The following is a 22,816-nucleotide window of genomic DNA, read 5'->3' as shown; positions in this document are numbered from 1 at the left end:
CTCTCTAAATTTTTATATTTGACTAAATTAAATAAGGTAATATTGTACTTAAAAGTTGTTTTATATAATATATACTATATATATTAGTTTGTGTTTTTAATTTCACCACAAAGAAACAACAATCATTGTAATTAATTAATTTAAATTTATTTTAAATGTAGTGGTAGAATCTGTAAATAAAAAAAAATATAAAAGAGAGTAGTTAATTTATTGTAAATGCAATGGTTAAATGTGTAAATAAAAGAAAATATTTAATATGCTATCCATGTTTCCAAACAATTTTTATTTATTCTACTATCCATGTTTCCAAACATTACCAAAATGTACTTCAATTTTAATAATATAGATAGTTGCTAGGAAAAAATAACAAAGAATGAATGAGACCTAAAAATATATGTTGTCAAAATATAAATAAAGAATCGATTAGCAAAGAATAATGGAGAGAAAAGAGTACGCTGGATATTTTAAATCACCTTCGCCACTTAAAAACTTTTTTTTTTGCTAACCGAGTATCCTGGCCTCACCAATGTGGTCCAGACTAGAGACCGAAGTGAGCATGGACGCTGCCAGGGCGTCACCATGTGGCTCACCGATTTCACACATTGAGCTAAATCCTCGGAGCATGCATTGGTTAAAGTTTAAAGGCTTCTACATCCTGGTCTGGGGTTCGAATCCCAGACTATGCAATTTATTGCAGATTACAGGAAATCCAGGTTTCAAGTCCTGGAGAGAGCGATTTATTAAACAATTATGCAGACTACGGAAGAAAGGCTTAAAAGAGATCTTCAACATGGTGCAAGTAAATCTGGTCAGGCGTAAATCTTCATAGGACGGCTCAGGTGATGCAGTTAGGCGTAAGTCTTCATAAGGTAAGGCAGGTAGTATTGTCGGTTATCGAATCGTCTATGTAATCTTTCTCATATCATAATTGTAAGATCATAATAAATCAACGTTAAAAAAAAAAAACCAATATCTTTTCAGAACAAATATGTAACGGTAAAGTCTATAGCTTAATATCACAATTTTGTCGGTTTTGGAAGAAAAAAAAGTACATATTAGTTATGTTTTTCAAAATTAAAAAAATTTCCACTGCCAGGAATCGGACCCGGATTTCAAGAGAGAGAGGTGACCAAGTCTTAATCTTCTTTTTGAAATTATCCTTTGTGCTACAGCGGATCTTGTTGTTTGGTTTGAAAATTAAATGTATTTATTTAATAGTGATACTCAAATGGGCTTTTTGAAAGCTAGATCATTAGTGTTCTCAGAAATAAAAAGTGTTGCGCATAAGCCTCTCATATACTTTTTTTAAACACTATATTCATTCAAACATAGAGAGATACAAACTAGGTCTTTTTAAACACTATATTCATTCAAACATAGAGGGATACTTTTTTTTAAACACTCTAGAAAGGAGATGGCTTTGAACCTCAAAACACGATCGAATTAATGAAACACCGCCAAAAGCAAAGATCTACACACAGAGAACTAAACAAAGGATAAAAAGAGAATCAGCTCCGGTGACCGGAGCCGACTGAAGTTGAAACCAGAAAAAAACTTTCAGAAGTTAGAGAGAAGACAGAGCAGTTAAGCCTCTCATATACACTCGCGATAAAATCCATAAGATAATCAGTGCATTAGTTTATCGATATAATTTGTTTCTTACTTTATCGATTTAAAATATGGAATTATTTAGAAAATTGGCGGGCATAAAATATTATTGTAAACATCTTTGTTTATGGTATATGTAAAATGTTTAACTTTTCGGTCACATATGTGTCTAAAACTCCAGGGTTAAGAGTGCTTGAACTGAAAGGATTGGTGACCTAGCTGAAAGTAATTTGTGGTATCATGTTTGGTAGGATCATGCCCTGGAGGTTTCAGGAGCTCCAACGAAAAGAACATATCCCAAACCTGAGGAAGCTTCTTTCTGAAGTCAATGTCTAAAGTATTCTTGCAGACAATCGTTCCACCACACCTCCCCAGCTTCACCATTCAGACACACAATCAAATTTTTGGTATATATGAATGTTCCGTGAACATACAAGAAACAGAGATAAATACGATGGAAGAGCTAAGTTTACCAGTGAAGGTCGTGGAAATCAGGGAGCTTAGGATTAGGAGGTGGAGGGAGGAACACTTTCTCGTCGATGGTTATATTAGGCGACGCGACTTTGGCTTTCTCTGCATAATGCTTCTTAGCATCCTCTATGATTGATTCAACAACTTTATTGTCCATCTCTCTGCATCTCAGCAGCACTGATGGCTCTTTCAGCCGCAACAAACTCTATATACAAGATACAGTGGTAACCGTAAGTACACTATGTCAACAAAGATAATAAATACAGATAGATAGATAGATACCTCAGTGATGAGACTCTGGAGAGCTTTTTGTAGGCGTTCTTGTTGTTGGAGACACGAAGGAGATCCTTAGCCACAGAGTCGGTGACAATGTCATCTTGTGATTGAAGGTGGTTAATTCTACTTGCATTCAGCTGCGTCGAGTAGTCTCTGAAGAAACAGACACAAATGGAATCAGTGTGAAGCCCTGGCAAAAGGATGCAAGTGATAAACAAAAGGAAGCTCACATGCGCTTGCAGAGATTGAGATCTCGTTTGCTTTCTCTTCAGCCTCTTGCCGGATGAACCGAACCATCTGTTGTATCTGCTTTGACACATCTGTTCATCTCTCTCTCTCACACACACACAAAGACACAAAAACAATCATCAACCTCCTCCTCACGCTCTCTTTGGTATACGCTCGATGAGAGGAGCAGCTAGTCCCCGCTTTGTTTGTGTGGACCATCGACTCTTCCTTTCTTCATATCAAAACACCACTATTTTTGGAATCACATTGTTATATGAATTGAATATAGTTTGTGACACCAATATCCATCAGTTTGTTCATTATGCATTTGATTATTTTCATTTGGAACTATAATAGTGTATAGTGCGCTTTCATGATGGTGTTTTTCAAAAATTTAGAATGTGTAACCTACTTGGTTTAAGGTAATTGTTTCTGATTATTGAAAGGGAGTTCTACAAATACACCAGGCTCAAGGCAAAGACATGTCTTAGATAACTGCAGAAAGGAGTAAACGTTACAGATACTTGTTTGTGTTTAGTAAGACAATAAAAAACTGCAACTGTCGGAAACAGAAAATACAGTATGGTTCATCTCTCGAAGTTGTATAAAGCTTCAAGATCTGGAGAGGATACCACGAAATAGGTAGTAGAAGACGAGATGGAAACTCATTTCTTGCCACCACCGGAAACGTTGAACTTGAAGAAAATGATATCTCCGTCCTGAACAACATATGTTTTCCCCTCCTGTCTGTATTTTCCTGCCCCCTGCATTAGTTTTATAGGATTGAAGTTAAGACTCGGCTATATCAAATCCCACATATAGAATATGCATCAGCATGCGAGAATACATTGCATGATGGAGAGCTTTCTTTTCATTTTCATGTCTGTTTTTAGAGGGCTACTTATTCCAGAAAACTTAAGACATGGGATGAGGAAATGGAGTTTTAGACAAAGTACCTTGACTGCAGTTTCATTGCCAAGTTCCTTGAGATCCTCGAATTTCATGACCTGTTATTATCAACAACAACAACAACATTGTGTTAAACCACATCGAATTCCAAAAAGAAACAAAGCATTCAACTCAGGTGAACTATTGATTTGTTTGTGAAACTAATGATGAATCTTATAAATGGTTTCCATTATGATTCTACTTTTGAGATCTACAGGAGTGTGTGCAAAGATCCAAATAATTAACAGGAAACTAACACCAAGATGAATATGAGATTATGCAAACACTGATAATGTCCGGGAAAACAAGAGAAAGATTATGGAAACTTCTCAATAGAAACAGATCATCAAAAAACCTGGAGGAACCAAAGGCTTGGCAAATTTTTAGGGTAGGGAAAAACGGTGATGAATTCAGAAAGAATCAAGAGAAAAGAGAAGGAAACCTCGGCACAAATAAATCCTCTCTCAAAATCAGTATGAATGGCCCCTGCAGCTTGAGGAGCCTTTGACTGACGTCTTATTTGCCAGCACTTCACCTGCACAACACAAAAATATCATTGATGGATGTAGTTTTAGAACAAGCAAACGCACCAATTTAACACTTTGCCATACACTATAACATAGCTCACTACAGAGAAATATGGACTAAAGTGTGTTGGGAAGCCAAATAAATTACTAGTAAAGTGGAATTTAAATACCTCATCAGGTCCCGCTGTAAAGAAATATATGAGGTTAATGGCTGAAAATCCAGTTTTGATGATCCTCGGAAGAGCACTGTCAAAGGAAGCAACGGCCACTAGAATCACTTAAATGGTTCATAAAGAAAAACATCCAACTCATGTGCGGTTGTTTTGTTACTAACCTTTGCAGTTTGTTCTCCTCACAATACTTTGCTGCTTCGTCTGGGAGCATATCAGCGAGAGTCCTTTCAAAAACACCACTGAAAGGAATCATAGTATCACCACCGTGTTCTTGAACCCTATATCACGATGAAACAAATAGTTTCAGTTTAGGAGACGTCTAAGGGAAGCAAATGCGTCGGTGCAGAGGGGTAAAATGTTAACTTATTATTCAACAAAGTTTGTGAAGGGATATATGTAAGTACCAAGCATGAATCTTTGGCAAGAACTTGTTTTTCTTCCTCTGGTAGTCTCTCTCATTCATGTTAATCTGTAAGTTAAATATGAAAGCAATCAGTGATTATAAGAAGTCCAAACAACATGACTATAATCTTCCGCTGAGATAAAACATTTTGTTGAAACAAACTTTGTAAAGCATAGAGACTAGAAAAGCTAAAGAATACATTGTCGGTTAAATTTACGAGCAAACAGTGTCACAGAAAATAGACATTATGCCTCTACATTTTGTAAGTCGATCCCAGAAGATTTGCTGAAACAGAATTGTTGACCAATGACCATAGATATCAAAGAAGCAAAAGAATCTATCTAGATAGAGAAAATGATTGCAAAAAGAGATGAGCATTCAAGATTACTCACCAAGTAAACAACGGGTTTTGCGGAAAGCAATTGGAAAGTGTTCAAAATCTCGATATCAGCTGCTTTCCAGTCTCCAAAACGGACATCCTTTCCTTCTTCCAGCCAAGCTTTCACCTGTATTCGAGATGTAGAGTCATTTTAAAGCCAACTAATAACACACAGCACAGACAGCGTGGATAGAATTTCAGAAGCATGCATACCTTTAGCAAGAGCTCAAGTTCAACTTTAAGCGCCTTGTCATTGCTCCTCTTCATGCTCTTCTCGACATCTTCAATCTTCTTTTTAATGAATTCAATATCCTAAAGTTGCACCCAAAGTAGTTCAGTATGTTAACCAAACAACAATATCAAACTAACAGAATAACAGACAACTTAATTAGGACTTCAGAGATTAATATAACAGATTTGTTTTCACCTTTAGTCGCAACTCTTCAGTAATGGTCTCCAAATCTCTAACAGGATCCACAATATCATCGACATGAATAATATCAGGATCTTCAAACGCACCTGCACAAGTTTAGTCGAGAAGTTATTCAACAGAGTATAGGCACCATGTACAGTTGAATTTATGGATCAAATCACACTAAAACTAAGCTGGCAGTAAGAAGCTAACACTAGGAGAAAGAAACAAAAAAAAGAAAGAAAGAGGAATGAATGAAAAAGGCATACGTAAGACATGGAAGATCCCATCAACAGCACGAATATGGGACAAGAAGTTGTTTCCAAGTCCCTGTCCTTCATGAGCGCCTCTAACAAGGCCAGCAATGTCATGAATTTCCAAGAAAGCAGGAATCTGAGACAACCACACAATGGACACATAAGTCAAGCTTCGAGCCACATACACATACACATACATGATTTGAGCAAGTCATGAAAGTAAAGTAACAAGCTTTTACCTCACTCTTGGGCTTGTACAACTGGCAAAGCCAATCAAACCTCTCATCGGGGATATTGACGCGTGCCTCGTTGGGCTCAATGGTACAAAAGGGGAAGTTCTCAGCTGGGATTGAAAGCTTCGTAAGTGTGTTGAAAAGTGTAGACTTTCCCACGTTTGGTAACCCAACCTGCGAATCCAGAGTGAGTCATCATGATTCTCGTAGCTCAAATGAACAATCATATGTTTAACCAATCACAAATGTTCATTTCCTATGTAGAGTTGATAGATCTCAACCCAGATAAGTTAAGAAAGGCACTTTCATCACATAAAAATTAATTACGATTCTAAAAGAGAGAGAGAGAGATGAATTACGATTCCGATCTTGAGGTGAGAAGAGAAACGGCCAAGGATAGGCCTCTCCACTGGACCTGCATCCTTCGCTTTCGCTTTCGGAGGCATAGTTTCTCTCAGGAGCTAAAGACGAAGCTTACAAAGTTTCGCTAGGGCTTTCAGCTGATTAACGAAGCTACACGACGACGCTCTGAGGTTAAAAGACACGATTGCTCTGCTCAGCTGCTTCACGGACCGGTCTAAATCCGACGGACATTTCCCGGTTTACGTTGAACCATTGCGTTATCCCAAAATTAACACCAACGGTTAAATCTAAGCATAGATACATTTATCCGGAAACCCAAGATTCGAACCCCTTAACAACAAAAAAGAAATTCAATTCAGATTTGGATCTTATCAATTACCGAAACGAATTCTATAACTAGAACCAAACCAAGAATCGATTGAATTTCTATAATATAATTTATATAGTTATAAAATATTAATTATATTTATTTTAAAATAATCAAATCAAATAATTTAAAAATACTGTTTATAAACCAGAATAACAAAAAAAAAAATTACCAAAATACCTTTTATCTAAAATATTTCAATTATCCGAACTATCTAAATGTTTATTCGAAAACCCGAAAAACAAATATTGAATCTAAAACCCCCAAATTTCTAAATTTTTAATCCGAATTAACCAAAAAACTTGAACTAAATAGAATCAAAATTTCAGATAAACTAAAGAGCACAACGTCTAATTTTTGGTGGAGCTCAAAACAAAACAGCAGAGGTTTACATTGGATAGGATGAGACGAGATATGTACCCCCAAAGATTCGGGGGGACTAGGAACTAGGTTTTCGAGATCTCCATGACTTCAATATTGCGCTTCTTGCAAAACAATTATGGAGACTAATTCATTACCAGAACTCCTTATTAGCACGTGTTTTAAAAGGAAGGTACTATAATCACACTTCTCCTTTAGAAGATCGGCGTACATACTCACCATCATATGGATGGCGTAGTATCATGGCAGCAAAACCTCTACTCATCTCGGGGTTACGGAAAACAATTGGTACAGGTCAAGATACGAGGGTTTGGAGTGAGTCTTGGGTCCCAGATGTCCACATTGTATACAGACTACCCCAACTCCTTGTTCAGTCCTTTATTAGGAATGATACCAAGGAGTGGGATATACAACTTCTACGGGATTTTTTCCACTCAGATGATATCCCTTTGATACTTGGGCTGAAGCCATCCCGCTCTCGTGCTCCGGATGGATATGTCTGGAACCACACAAAGTCAGGAGTTTATTCAGTTAAAACCGGCTATGACTTACTTCGATCGATCAAGTTGAGTCTTTCACAGAATGGGGCTTTAGAACCAAGTATCACGGGCCTACAAAGCTATGTGTGGAAGATAAGGCCCCAAGTAAGATGAAGCATTTTTTGTGGCAGGCTATCTCGGGCTGTGTGGCGACGGGAGAGAGGCTCATGTATAGACACCTGGGCACCAATAGGAGTTTGTCCTAGATGTGTTGGCTCAGTGGAGTCGATTAATCATCTTCTTTTTGAATGCCCGCCAGCTCTTCTGGTTTGGGCTTTATCGGACTATCTGTCCCTTCCGGGTTACTTCCCGAGTACATCTATATATCAAAACATGAACTTCCTATTTTGGAAGAGAAAAGAGGTGGCTCCTTTAAGACCACAATTTGATACCTTCCCATGGATCTGTTGGTACATTTGGAAGGCGGGAACGACAAACTTTTCAATGGGAAAGACGTATCCCCGTTTGCCACCCTCCAACATGCGTCTCTTGAGGCAGAATGTTGGAGGAAGGCTAACGAAAAGGAGGAAGCAAATGAAGATCATGACGATCTCCCTACTACAGAGGTTGAGACAGTGCCCCCTTGGATACCCCAAATCCCTACCTGTCAAATTGATGCATCATGGATCAATAATGGCAGTGTCAGTGGCTTAGGGTGGAGTCTTAAGGATGAAATGGGCATAGAATACTTCGGATTACGGGCGTGTAACAGGAGCCTCTCAGCTTTGCATGCTGAGATGGAAGGATTACTTTGGGCAGCCGCATGTATGAGAGACAGAAGGATCACTTCAGTACGGTTCGAGACGGATTGCTCGGACTTAGTCAACATGACTACAAACCCGATGGACTGGCCAGCATTCGCGACAGAGATTGAAGAGTTCCAGAGGTTACAGGATGACTTCGAGGATGTGAGACTATCTCATATTCCTCGGTGTCGGAATGGTCGGGAACACGCGTTAGCGAAAGATGCAAGGACCAGAGATTATATTTTTCTCCCATATAGATCAGACCCGGACAGATGGAGATGCTCCTCGGAGAATCGGCTCGTCTGTTCTCCACTTGATCTAGCCTAAATGGGAAGACGACAAAAAAAAAATAGAATCAAAATTTCCTCGGGTATTAGCCGGTTCATAAATGTTATCCAAACTGAACCGACCGAAAAAACGAACCACAACCAAACTGAATTTTCTAAAGAACGTGAAAGAATTGGTAAGTGTGAATAGTCAACTTTAACTAAATTTATATATAAAGAACTAGGGGTGGGCGTTCGGGTACCCGTTCGGGTTCGGGTCGGGTATTTCAGATTTTTGGGTATTTCGGTATAGGGATATAAAACCCGTTCGGGTATTTTTGTATTTCGGGTCGGGTTCGGGTATTTTTAGTTCGGGTTCGGATATTTAGATTTTGAAAAAAAATTATTTTTTTCATTTTTAAAGTTTCTTGTATTTAAAAATATAATTTTTACTTAACTGGTTTTTTTTATTTTTAATAGATTGAGTGATTAATAGATTTGGAGATAACATTGCAAAAATAAATAAACATTAATTTGGTCGTTTTAAAAAAAAAATGGATGTAACTTTTGTTAATACTTAAAACAAAAAGTTTGACGTGCATTTTAATTGAGTATCAAATCATTTTATTTGTACTTATATGTATATTATATGATTTTAAAGTATATGTAACATCAATATAAATATTTTAAATAAAATAAAAGATTTAAATTAAAAATATAAGGTTATATATACTTATGTTCGGTTATTTTCGGGTATCCATTCGGGTTCGGATATTACCCGTTCGGGTTCGGATATCCAATATTTCATAAATCAATATCCGTTCGGGTATTTTGCTACTTCGGTTCGGATTTCGGTTCGGGTTTTTGGGTCGGGTTCGGGTGCAGCTTCGGGTATCGGGTAAAGTGCCCATGCCTATAAAGAACAGCTTGAATCCCTCCCAAAGTGTCCACGTCTGATGTCATGTCATCAATTAAGACAATGCTGATGCGATACCTGTCCCGCTTCACAAAACTCATCGTTTCATTTATAATCTTTTGATGCATGCGGGCTTTGCTATTTGTTTGGGCCTTATGTCTTGTCCATTCTAGGAAACTCCGCCGTCTCCGGAAAAAAATTCACTGAAACTCAAATCGATGATTCTCTTCATCTTCTTGAACGCGAGACACTAGAAACGTTTTGCGGTTAGGCTCAAGCTAAAGGTCGTCTTCAACGCAGTCGTTAACCATTGTCGATATTATCCTTCAATGCTTTCTCATTTACTGCCTTCACCATAAATTTCAACTATAAAAAGCTATGCTTGACCCCATGAAATGCATCAGTTCTTTTCTCCTTCCGGACGCAAAGGTAATTTCGGCTTCACTATGTAGTTTTTAAAAATTTATTTTTTATCCCGTCTCGAGTTGAACATGTTTTGATTATCAAACTTTCAACTCTAATAGTTCGTAATTGATGTCTTCATTATCAAAATTATTCCCCATAATTTTTTTGTTATCTTAAATCATGTCAGCTTGCAGGGAGAAGCAAGCTTGAAGTTCCTACTGTGTTTATGGCTGTGGAGGTCCGTCTCGCCATCCTACGCAAGGTCCGGCATATCTAAGCAGAAGTTTGAAATGAAGAAGCATTTGAACTGACTGAAAAAATCTGCTGTATCTATTATCTTTTTTTTTGAGTATTTTCTGCTTGGGCTGATTTTGGAAAGTATCATAATCCGATTTCTATTTCTTTTACCTTTTGGGTTTTTTAAAAAAAAAATTGTTCTAATTGAACAATAAGTTCGAGATTTTTTTTAAGGTTTATATAAAGAAAGTTTATAACTTTTGGATGTGATAAACAAACCCAGAAGGAGATGTAATTGCATGTGTTCCTATCACAAAGCAACCAGCTTTTGACCATTCTTTACTCAAAGACATTTAGGTACATAGATACAACGTATACTTAGAGTTTCTTTGAGCTTTGTGTTTTATGTTTTAAGTGCTGATGGGTAGTTTAGTTTACTTGCGGTTCCTTCTTTAGATGAAGCATAATTACCATCCTCAAGGACTCTTTGATAACAACAAAATGTCTTTACGAAGTCAGAAATAGAATGACATACATATCCCTCAGTTATGGCATCGATATGGTAAATGTGCCGAAGGAATCATTCCCATGAAGATGACAAAGGAAGATGCTGTCTTGAGAGAAAGTTCATACAAAAGATATGGCATGAAGAAGCATAGAACTTTCCCGTTTCCTAAATCTGAGGAACATGACCTCATGAACCAGTGGTCATCAGATGAGTCAAAGTTTTTATTTTTTTGTTGGTTTCTTGATCTGAGATGTGTTATTTGTTTTGGTTTGTTGAACTGTAGAATGCCATAGCTTGTGTGTAAGGGGATAATTACTATGGAGCTAAAGCAACTATAAATGTGTGGGAGCCAAACATACATCAGCAGCACGAGTTCACCTTCTTGCAGATATGGCTTCTCAGTGACTTATTCAGAAAATATCTTAACAGCATAGAAGCTGGTTGGCAGGTATACTCAGTTAACTTCTAGGGAATATGAATTTGATTTTGATTCTCTGTTCTGTATAATGATTTGTGTGTGTTTATTACAGGTTAACCGGATTTATATGGTGACAATAATACAAGGCTCTTCACTTACTTGGACTATAGGTTCCTGAGACTATTGTATATTCAAATTCTTATGCTCATGTGCTTATGTTCCTTATAAGCTTACCGAGTGTACCTACCAACCACCGTTTAATCATCTCTATTACTAGACTGTTCATAGGGGTTCTTTCAAGTCTTATTTTTCAACACAAACACATTTATTATCGGAAATTGTTCGCTCTTTGTTTCTCACATGTGCAATTACAAAGGGCTTATTAACCTCCTCATTCAAGTGTCTTTACATGCTATATACGGGCTCATCTCTTATAATTTGCTTATGGATCCTCACAACAGAGGTCAGAAGTCTTCATGTCTGTACCTAAAATTTTTAAGTCATCCCAACGATATTATACTCTTCTTTGCTATGCCTAAATCCTAAGTTAGGATTTCTAGCCATAGTTTAAATTGGTTAGGAGTTAATTTAATTATAAATCGTTAGTGTAAGTCCATATCCATACTTATATAAAAACCAATGTAAAAACTCACATTACAAAAAGAAATCGATAATAATATAATCACTAATTATACCTTGAAAACTAAACAATAATACTTTTTAAAAAAATTTAATTATTTTAGATAATATGGTTTATTTGATAATTTTTAAAAATAAATAGGTAAATCTTCAAATAGTAATGTGGTGATTTATCGAGTTGAATAAAAAATGATAGTTAAAGATTACTTTTTGCATAATTTAAAACAATAGATTTCAAAGAAAATGAGTAAAATGTATTCAAAAAACAAATGTATATTAGAGGAAAAAAATTATGTGTTGAATGAATCTCAATTGTAATTCTGAATAATTTTATTTTATTTATTATTATAATAGAGGCAAAACCAGTATTGAAATATGTAAAATAATTACATGATTAAAAATAAATAATTTCTTATTAGTTAGATACCTATAATTTTAAATAAGAATAAAAAAACAAATGGTGAATATATATTAAAATCACTTTCAATTGAGAATAAACTAAATATTATTTTAGTTCTTCATTGTTTAGTTATGTTTATCTTCGCTCTAACTTCTTCCTATAATTATTTTTATGTAACTTCCAATAAGTTATTTGGTATGAAGTGGCATGTAAATAACTTAAAAATCTGCTATAGAAGTATATTATTTATAAAATAATATTTTAAAATAGCATGAAAAAAATTCCTAACGAATAATTTTGTTATTAAGCAGAGTTCAACGAAATCTTATTAAATAGTGTTCAACAAAAGCTATAATAAGTTACCAAACATAACCAGTAAAACACTAAAATTTAATTAATATATCATTTCAGATATAATTATAATCTGAAACAAATATATTCTAAAACATCGTCTTCCTGTTAAATGAGAAAATAATAATAACTATTGATGATATTATTAAAGTATTTATATATATTGTTTTAAAATTGAGATTAAATTTTTTAAAAAAAAATTGTATTATATTTTTGCTGATTTAGCTTAGACGTAGCCTAATTTATTATCTTGAAAGAAATAATTTATGTTAATGTTTTTAAAAAATTGAAGCTTCTTGAAATAAATATAGTATTATTTATATAAACTTTAGATTTTTTATTGTGTCAAATTGAAATTGAAATGATAAGAATATTTATATTATTACATTTTCTGAATTATTTTTCTAATATTATATTATCTAAAAATAGGGAATAATGAAAGTTACTGTCATTTTAATTCAAACCAAAAATATTTATTAAAAATAACAATATGAATTCATAATTCTTTTCATAATTTTTTGTTTATAATATCATTTTCAATGATTTTAAATGGTTTATAAAATTAATGTAAGTTTATATAAAATAGTTTTTATTATAAAATTCTAAATGGTAAAACGTTTTGTATAAAGACATCGTTTGTTTTGAATTGTTTAATGGACATACTCCCATTGTAATTTATGTTGGGCCCAATAGCAACTTATTAAATTATTATTTGGACTTTAAAGTGGACCAGTAATTTTGCATTGTACGCCCCAGTTATTTACTATTTTTTAAAAATATTTACATACAGAAAAAAAAAAAAGAGAACGAAACATTTGTAAATACTAAATAAGAGTGGCTTTGGACTTGCTCTAGATTTGCCTATAGTATGTAGAGTTGAATTCTCGATTACCGACCTTAAAATATGATAGAAACTTACAAGTAACCATTTGTATAAGACTTATTCTTCGGTTCACCCTAGGGGGTGGGTGAATCTGGTGAACCAATAGGATTGTGTTATTTCATATTCGATATCTTTTAAAAAGGAAACAAAATATTGTCAAATTATATTATCTTTTTAAAATTAAAAGGTAAAAAGAAATAAATAAAAAATAGTAGTAATTACAAAAAAAATATTTTAACGTCGTCAGCAAAACATTAAACCCTAAATCGTAATCCTTAATCCCTAAATCCTACCCTAAACTTTTGGGTAAACCCTAAACTCTAGGATAAATCTTAAACTCTAGGATAAATCTTAACCTCTAAATCAAAATCACTAAACACTAAAACACTCAGAGGTTTAGGGTTTAGGATTTAGGGTTTAGAGTTTTAAGGTTTGTTTTTATTTAGAGTTTAGGATTTATCCAAGCGTTTAAGGTTTACTCAAGGGTTTAGAGTTTACCCAAGGGTTTAGGGTTTACCCAAGGGTTTAGGTTTACCCAAGGGTTTAGGGTTTAGGATTTAGGGTTTAGGGATTAGGATTTTTTTTAATTCTTTTTTCTGTAACTGCTATTTGTTTTATTACTTTTTTATTTTAAAAACATAATATAACTTGAAAATATTTTGTTTTCTTTTTTAAAAGATATCGATTTGAAATAATGAAATTCTATTGGCTGGTGAACCTAGAGGTTCATCCTAGGGGGTGAACCCAAGAATAACTCGTGTTATTTCATATTCAAAATCTTTTAAAAAAGAAACAAAATATTGTCAAATTATATTATCTTTTTAAAATTAAAATAAAAAAATAAAAAAATAGTAGTAATTACAAAAAAAAATATTTTTAACGTCGTCAGCAAAACATTAAACCTTAAATCCTAATCCCTAAACCCTAAATCATAAACCTTAAACCTTTGGGTAAACCCTAAACTCTAGGATAAATCCTAAACTCTAAATCAAAATCACTAAACACTAAAACACTCAAGGATTTCGGGTTTAGAATCTAGAGTTTAGGGTTTAAGATGTTAGTGTTTTTTTTATTAAGAGTTTATGATTTATCCAAGGGTTTACGGTTTATCCAAGGTTTAGGGTTTACCCAAGGGTTTAGGGTTTAGGATTTAGGGTTTATGGATTAAGATTTAGGGTTTAGTGTTTTGTTGACGATGTTAAATTTTTTTTTTTTAATTCTTTTTTCTGTAACTACTATTTTTTTTTTACTTTTTTTTTAAAAAACATAATATAACTTGACAATATTTTGTTTCCTTTTTTAAAAGATATCGAATTTAAAATAATAAAATTCTATTGGTTGGTGAATCTAAAGGTTCACCCTAGGAGATGAACCCAAGAATAACTCTAAAGAGAATACACGTTTTGGCCGAATATTTCTGCTGAGTTTTGAGCTTTTGATGGTGGTGGAGTGGATATAGAAGACTTATTCTTGGGTTCACCCCAGGTTCAGCAACCAATAGGATTGTGTTATTTCATATTCAATATCATTTAAAAAAGGAAACAAAACATTGTCAAATTATATTATGTTTTTAAAATTAAAAGGTAAAAAGAAATAAATAAAAAAGAACTAAAAAACTCAAGGGTTTAGGGTTCTGGATTTAGGGTTTAGGGTTTGTTTATTTAGAGTTTAGGACTTATCCAAGGGTTTACGGTTTACCCAAAGATTTAGGGTTTACCCAAGGGTTTAGGGTTTACCCAAGGGTTTAGGGTTTAAGATTTAGGGTTTAGGATTAGAATTTAGGGTTTACCGTTTTGCTGACAACGTTAAAAATATTTTTTTGTTAATTCTCTTTTCTGTAACTATTTTTTTTTTGATTTTTTTTTAAAACATAATATAACTTGACAATATTTTGTTTCCTATTTTAAAAGATATCGAATTTGAAATAATGAATCTTATTGGTTGGTGAACCTAGAGGTTTACCCTATAGGATGAACCCAAGAATAACTCGATATATAAAGAACAAAACTTAGGTTTACCCCCTGGGGTGAACCTTTAAATTCACCCCACTCTTAAAGACCAATTAAAATATCACATAGATTATTAATTAAAAAAAATTAAATTAAATAATAGTTAAAAAAATAAAAATGCTAATTTTAACGACGCTAACATCGCTAGCGAAGCCATAAACCCTAAATCTTAAATTCTAGACCCTATACCCTAAATTCTAAACCCAAATCCAAACCCCTAAACCCAAACCCTATACCCTATCCCCTAATCCTAGACCCTAAACCCAAATTATATACCTTAAACCCAAAAAAATAGACTATAAACCTAAACCCTATACCCTAAACCCAAGTCTTAGATCCTAAACCCAAACCGTAAACCTTAACTCAAACCCTATAGCATCTAAGTTTGGGGTTTGGGTTTAGGGTTTACCGTTAGGGTTTTGGGTCTAGGATTTGAGTTTAGGGTATAAGTTTTGGGTTTAGGAATTACTGTTTATATTTATGGTTAAGGTTTTGGGTTTAGGATATATAATTTGGGTTTAAGATTTACGGTTTGGGTTTAGGCCTAGGACTTGGGGTTAGGGTATAGGGTTTAGGTTTATAGTCTAGTTTTTGGGTTTAGAGTATATAATTTGGGTTTAGGGTCTAGGATTAGGGTTTAGGATATAGGGTTTGGGTTTATGTGTTTGGATTTGGGTTTAAAATTTAGGGTATAGGATTTAGAATTTAAGATTTAGAGTTTAGGGTTTAGCTGAAAGCGTTAGGGTCGTTAAAATTAGCGTTTATATTTTTTGTACATATTTTTTATTTAATTTAATATTTTTTAATTAATAATCTATGTATTATTTTGATTGTTTGCAAAGGATCCTAAGTTCTGTACATATATAAACACTTCTTATCGAATTTTAGAAAACATCCAAAACTAGTCAAATCGTTTCTTTTCTATTGAACTGGTCACTTCTCCCTTATCTCGAATTGTCAATCCGAATAAACAATTTATTGTTGATTTTAATAAGCAAAGGAAAACATAAAAAACAAAAGAGATAGTGAAAGTAATAGTTTTATAATGGTACGTACTGACAAAATAAAGTAAGAACAAACTATCTGACAAAACAAAGCAAAAATTCTGATCAAGAACTCTTGTTCTTAGAGTTTGAACGGGGAGAGGATAAAAGACGGTTCCTCCACCCTTAGTGGATGTTCCACTTGTGTATTCACATTCACAAAACTGTTGAAAATAAATAATGAAAAGTGGGTGCTCCACTTATGTTCAGAAATACGTTGAATTGTATTGCAAAAAAAAAGAACTGCTTTTACTTGAAGATATGAGTAGAACAAGTGGGTAGGCACACAATTCAATAAGGATAAAACAATTTTAATTTTAGAAATATCAATTTTGTTTGACTATAAATAGCATGCATATGATACAATCTCTTTACAAAAAAATTTCATCTTTCTCTCTTTAAAATTTTCTTTCTTTGTTATTTGTAAAACGTGTTCTAAAACGTGTTTTTCAGCATTCTCCTTTCCACTATTTATTAAGGTACATTCATGTATATGTTTATAATTTATGGTAATTAAAATGAATTTAGTTAATTAATATTATATAGTTATTTTGTAATTAGGTTAAACTAATTTTAGCAACATAATACTTTGAGTTTACTTAATACAATATAAACTTATAATAATAATATTTATACTAGTACATAAAATAATTGCACAGATTTGATGCATTACATATAATTTTAATTGAATCTAATTATAAAAAGAACTACAATAACTTTATTTGTAACTTAAATATATAACAAAAAACTAAAATTATATATAGTTTATTTGTTATTCATTATATACAAATTTTATAGTTTAAATATAAATGTAATAAATATACCTATTTTATTAAAAAAAATGTGATATTTATAGAACAAAAATTATTTGAAGAAAATATATGCAAATATTGTGATAATTTGAAAAAATATATGCAAATATTGTGACATATAAAAGTACTGCTTAAATCAGTATTTAGTTTCAATATAAATCATTCAGAATATTCATTTTATTTATATAAGATATATTTTTTAAATTTTAATTGCAGGTATGTCTAACCGGAGACAAAATGCAAATTCTTCTACGCATGGTTATACAAATCTTCCTACCGAAACAGCATTGCGGGTAAAGTATTTTATATTTATTTATGTAATATTGTCATAATTACGTATTAATATTTAAACTTTTAAAATGTTTGTAGAAAGGAGCTAATTTCAAATGGACTCCTAGCAGTCTTTATCGATTGCTTGAGTTATATGATGAAGCTGTTAAAATGAACAATTACCGTATAAAAGACCCTACATCTTTGCGTTCTGTCATTCAAAGGACATTTGGAGTTTGGAAGAAGAAATGGAGGATTCTTTGTGATTTTCCAAGATATAATATTGAAGTGCAGAAGAGAGTGGTGGTTGCTACAATGGGTTTACACAATTTTATCAGAATTTCAAATTTTATCGATGATGACTTTGCGGAGACATTAGGACAATCACCTACTGATAACGTTGATTTGGAGCATAATTCAAATGATATGGAAACAATTGTTACACCTGAAGGCGATGCAATGGCGAATATAAGAGAACAAATTGCAAATACATTATGGGCAAATAAAAACCGTATGTATTGATTTCTTTGATTATTGTATTTGGATTTTTTATATGTTTAATTTGAATTTACATTAGTTTTGAATTTATTTGAATATTTAAAAATTGATCTTCTAGTTACCATTTAAGCAAACATAAGAATACTAATTTTTCTGCAAAATAAACAAAATTATTTTTAATCATTCCAAATCATATATATATATATTTAAGTAATATATATCAAAAAATTATATTTGTACTTAAAACCTTTTTTAATTTATATACATTATTTAAATTTTATACAGTACTTTGGTCAGCTTTAAATAAGAATTTATATTCAAATTATATTTTGAATAAGAATTTATATTCAAATTATAAGTTAAAAATATAATAGAATTATGTTTTACTTTTAATTCAATGTAATTTTGTTCTATTAGATGTACAAAACATAATATAAATTATGTTTCTAATTCCATCTAACAGTTTTATTAATGAATGAAAACACTGTATAAGCTTGTTGTAAAAGAAAAGACTATATAAATTTTATTTCCCATAGTATATCATAATTCTATTAAATAATTAAGTTTATCAGATCCTATATTTTGATTTTTTCATTTATAAAGTATTTTTTAAAATAAGTCCTTTTAATAATGAAAATAAGTAGTATTATAAAATTTATGTAAATTAATTTAAATTTAAACAGTACTTTGAACCACTTTTTATCCACTTTCACCATTCATACATAAGTTTAGATCCGCTAGATCCGCTAGATCCGCACTTGAACCGCTAGATCCGCTTGAACCACTCTTGTTCCGCTCGATCCACTTGATCCGCTAGATCCGCAACGCTTGATCCGCTTTTCCCATTAGGAGCCTTAATTCCATACGTAGCTTCTTGGTTCGCATGCAAGTTTATTTGACATTTTTGTTGCATCACAAAGTGTACGTGATACTAAAAGGTTGATGTAGGCTACTAGAGTTGGTAATATAACTTTTCTGTTGCAAGTTGAAATAAGACGGAAACTTTCTCTCTAGATCTATTTTTTCTCTCCTAACCTTTTCTCTCAAAAATTAAACCGTAAGTTTGTCTCCGGCGGGTCCGTGTTCTCTCTCCACCGTTGGAGGGCTCCTTCTTCCCTGTCTTCTTGTCTCTCTTTGCCCATTCTCTCCTCTTCTGTCTCCCTCTGATATGTTTGTGCCCCTGGAAGTTTCGAGCTTTGCCGGCGGAGGATCCTAGGCTGAAACCGGCGGCCGTCTTGAGGTTCTGGTGACACAGCGAGGTAGGTGTAGCGGCATAGGAGGTTGGGTCGGCTTTTGGGTAGGGATTCGTTTGGCTGTCGACTTTCCCCTTTAGATCTCCGGCGAATCCCGTCGAGTTGCGGCGTGTGTTCTGGTCAGGAGGCTCCTCTGCACCGGATCTGTTCGTATACCTGTCTTCCATGTCATTTTGTTTTCCCGGCAGAGAGGTTCGGAGGCGCGTGTTTTATCCATACGCGAGGTGTCTCGTCGTAAGGTGTTTCTCGGTTGTCCTCCGTTCAGTGGTTACGGAGTGGTGCTTCCTCTTCGGCGTGTCTGTAGTGCTGTCTGGTGCCGTCGTGTGTCGTCTCCGGTGGCTCTCGTTTTGGCGCGTGCTTCTGCAGGTTGGTTTCCGACGAGAAGTCGTCTATGTCTTGGGCTCGGGACTTTCATGTGGTGCTTCCTGCTTGTTCTCCTCTAGTCTCGGCTGTTCCCCTTAGCGCTCGTGCCGGTCTCCCTCGTGGTGAAACTGCTCGAGTCTCTCTGCTCCCTGTTATAACGGATGTGCTTCATCGTCTCTGTTCCTCTTCCGTTTCTAGCCGGTCAGTTTCTCTGGTTCTCAGGGACTGTCCATGTCGAGCCGTCCTTCACCGATTGGTCATTCGGTTAGGTTGCGTCCCGGATTACCATGGTTTGAACACGTCATCCCAGCACTAGAACCAATCGCCCGGGCGATCTGCGTTTCTAGTGGATGTGTTCTTCCGGTTACTGTGATGGCTCCGGAGTGCTTTGTTTGGAGTGGCTGCTTCTTCTCTAACCGTTTTGTATAGGTTCTCTTGGTGTTCGTGGCTTCCATGTTGTCCCCTCTCTGCAATAATGCTCGTCTTATATTATGCGAGTGAGGCTGCTCGGGTGTTGCTCTCTGTCCATGGTGGCTACAGTTAAGATGTCTTTTGCGAGTTGTTCTTGAGGAGCCATTCTCTTAGATCTGATCATCGGGTACTGCCAAATCTACCGGGTTCAGGTCTTGTGCTTCACAGTGGTTCCATATTTTGTGGCAAGTGGTCGTACTGATTTGTTTGTGTCCTATGGTTTTGTTGCTCTGCTCGTAGTTGTTCTCTTTGTATAGCTTAGGCTGAGTAGGTGTTTTAGTTTAAATATTTTGCATCTGCTTCTCCATGTTTCTATGTAGTTCTGTAAAAAAAGAAAATGGTAATAAATTTTAACATTTTTACCCAAGAAAAAAAAAAACTTTTCTGTTAAAACTATAATTTGCTTGTAAAATACGGCTACCTTATTTAAATATACACAGTTGCTAAAACCATATCAACTTTGTTATATGTTTTGTTATTTCGATTGTTTTCTTACATATTATAAAGCTTCGTCAAGTGATCTTCTTAATAGAAAGTGTAAGAAATGCTCCATATATTATATATATGTATACATAGTTATGAGTAGGGACTATGTGCGAGGGCGGGGGTTCAGAGATGGCTGGACTAGCGACGCAGCTTTGGAGGGCGGGGATCAGAGACGTCTGGGCTAGCGACGCATATTGTGTGGAGCGTGGGTGCATAGACGTTTGCATTCGACGCAACTTTGGAGGGCGGGTATATATATATATATATATTCGTATGAGGAGATACATGGTGTATGAACTAGCTATATGCTATCATCGCATTGTTTGTGTTGTGTTTGTGTGATGCTTTAAGCGTCTTGTTTGTTCATGTTAGAGCTAAACTTCCATAGTGAGAATTCTATTTACAACAATCAAAGTATATCCACTATATATTAATAGAGAATCATTTAAAAAATTGTAACATTAAGTTTGTATTTATTAAAAAAGAGTCTTGCTTAGATGTCACTTAATTAAAATGTCAATTACGCTTATGTGGCAGCATAAGAATCAATTAAAAAATTAGGAAATCCAAAATCAATTCACTAGAAAACATTATATTAATCCAAACATAAAACATTAATAACGTTGGCAAACAAAACGCTAACGTTACGATTATAATTGAAAAGTCAACTTGTTATATAGCTTTTGTTGTCTTAACGTATTTACCATACAACACAAAAAATTAGAAAAACTAAAAATGGTATTGGCCTCTCGAATTTTATTATAAGGTTCTTCAACATAATAACAGCCACTTGACTATGTGTTATGAGTAAGGTTTTTCAGTTGTCAAGTTTTGTTTCTTCCAAAAGTTCACTTGCACGATATATAAATGATGAACAAATCAACAGAGAATAAAACAAATCAAAGAAATATAAAATTTATATATGTGTTGAGAGAAAAATATACATAATGTACAATCAGTCTAAATCCATTTACTAACCGAGCAGTAAACCAAAATGAATATCAAGTGTTTATTATTATTAGGTTCAACACCAAGCAAAGTATTTGGAAATCTCTTAATAAGAAATATTATTGTAATTTTGTGTTGAAGACAACTATGGTTGGAACAAATAGACAAAGACTATTGTACTACCAAGTGAGTATGTATGAAACAAACAAAAATTATTTATATTGTATACGAAAATATTTGAAAACTACTCAAATAGAAAACATCAATAATATCCGGATTGTCTACGATTCATGTTGGTTAAGTGTCATTTTAATTTCAGTTGAACCGAAACATAAGCAATCAAATTATTTCGGGTTTTAATATTATAACTAGCTTTTGATCTACGCGCCCGCGCTGATGTATTTTTCAAAAGAATTATAGTTTATATCAATATATGATAATATATATACATAAATTTTACCATATTACTTTGTGTTTTATATAATATGTGGATATATTACATTTTTATTGTAATTGGATCATCCATATATTATATTTTCTTTTTCTTTGAGCACATATTATGTGTGTTTACAAATCTTCTAAATTCGTATCTTTGTATCAATAACCACACAAGACATTTATCTTACAGCAAATTTATTATTGTTTGGAAAAAATAATTTGCAAATGTTTTATTTCTAATTACTTTTTATACAAGAAAATCATCAAAACGTGAAAAAGATAAAAACATATTTATGTGAATAATATAAATGGAGAATAAATAAATAAATAAATAAATATATATATATATATATATACAAACTATTAAAACGCAATATAGGAACTCTTATTAAAAAAAAAGATGGATCTGTATGAAATCAATATATAGGCCAAGATTGGGTTTATATGTTGTTGGGTTAACGCTAAATAAAATGTCATAAATAAGTAATGAATGGTCCATTTAGAACCCTAAAAAGATCATAACCTTTTTGATATTGATGATTACGTAAAAATAGGAAAAAAAGTTGGGATGTTGTTTTGTTTTCGAAGGAACAAATATTTAGTTATGATCTTCTGCGGCTAATAGTGATTGCATGAAATTAAGAATCATTTTTGAATGGCAGTGAGTTGTCAAAGGAATATAGCATATTTACTTTATATTTTGTACAAAAAATAATTGAAAATACGCCGAACAATAAATTTGCTAAACCATAAATTAGGAAAATAGCATATTTAGTTTCGATTTTGTACACATAAAAAATAAAAATTCACAAAACCATTAATTTGTTAAACCATAAATTAGCTAAACCAAACCTTGATTATATCTATATACAAAATGTTGGTATGCATAAT

The 22,816-nt window shown here is 33.4% G+C and overlaps 1 protein-coding gene and 1 long non-coding RNA gene across 2 annotated transcripts; both read right to left on the bottom strand.

The window, feature by feature from the left end:
• Positions 1-1,800: 1,800 nt before the first annotated feature.
• Positions 1,801-2,503, bottom strand: LOC106301849. The gene is made up of 3 exons (XR_001262295.1): positions 2,362-2,503; positions 2,082-2,284; positions 1,801-1,983 (listed from the first exon to the last, which is right to left on the bottom strand). It is a non-coding gene; the product is annotated as an uncharacterized LOC106301849 (long non-coding RNA).
• A 496-nt stretch (positions 2,504-2,999) lies between these two features.
• Positions 3,000-6,533, bottom strand: LOC106301191 (obg-like ATPase 1). Its single transcript, XM_013737537.1, has 12 exons — positions 6,275-6,533; positions 5,922-6,089; positions 5,695-5,818; positions 5,441-5,532; positions 5,227-5,325; positions 5,027-5,140; positions 4,636-4,700; positions 4,393-4,509; positions 4,229-4,304; positions 3,974-4,066; positions 3,540-3,590; positions 3,000-3,347 (listed from the first exon to the last, which is right to left on the bottom strand). The coding sequence occupies exons 1-12, from the start codon at positions 6,359-6,361 to the stop codon at positions 3,249-3,251; spliced, it is 1,185 nt and encodes a 394-aa protein (XP_013592991.1). The 5' UTR covers positions 6,362-6,533; the 3' UTR covers positions 3,000-3,248.
• Between the last annotated feature and the right edge of the window lie 16,283 nt (positions 6,534-22,816).

The sequence above is a fragment of the Brassica oleracea genome, chromosome C7 (genome assembly GCF_000695525.1).
Source record: "Brassica oleracea var. oleracea cultivar TO1000 chromosome C7, BOL, whole genome shotgun sequence".
NCBI lineage: Eukaryota > Viridiplantae > Streptophyta > Magnoliopsida > Brassicales > Brassicaceae > Brassica > Brassica oleracea.
Note: the sequence above shows the minus strand (reverse complement) of the source record. Positions and strands in the feature narration are given on the sequence as shown.

Bases quoted from the DNA above. Each gene is read 5' to 3' on its own strand.
- LOC106301191 (XM_013737537.1), bottom strand. From the start codon at position 6,361: ATGCCTCCGAAAGCGAAAGCGAAGGATGCAGGTCCAGTGGAGAGGCCT. The intron at 5,819-5,921 runs GTAAAAGCTTGT...TGGTTGTCTCAG, and splicing joins TGTACAAGCCCAAGAGTGAG to ATTCCTGCTTTCTTGGAAAT. The intron at 5,326-5,440 runs GTGAAAACAAAT...GTGCAACTTTAG, and splicing joins CTGAAGAGTTGCGACTAAAG to GATATTGAATTCATTAAAAA.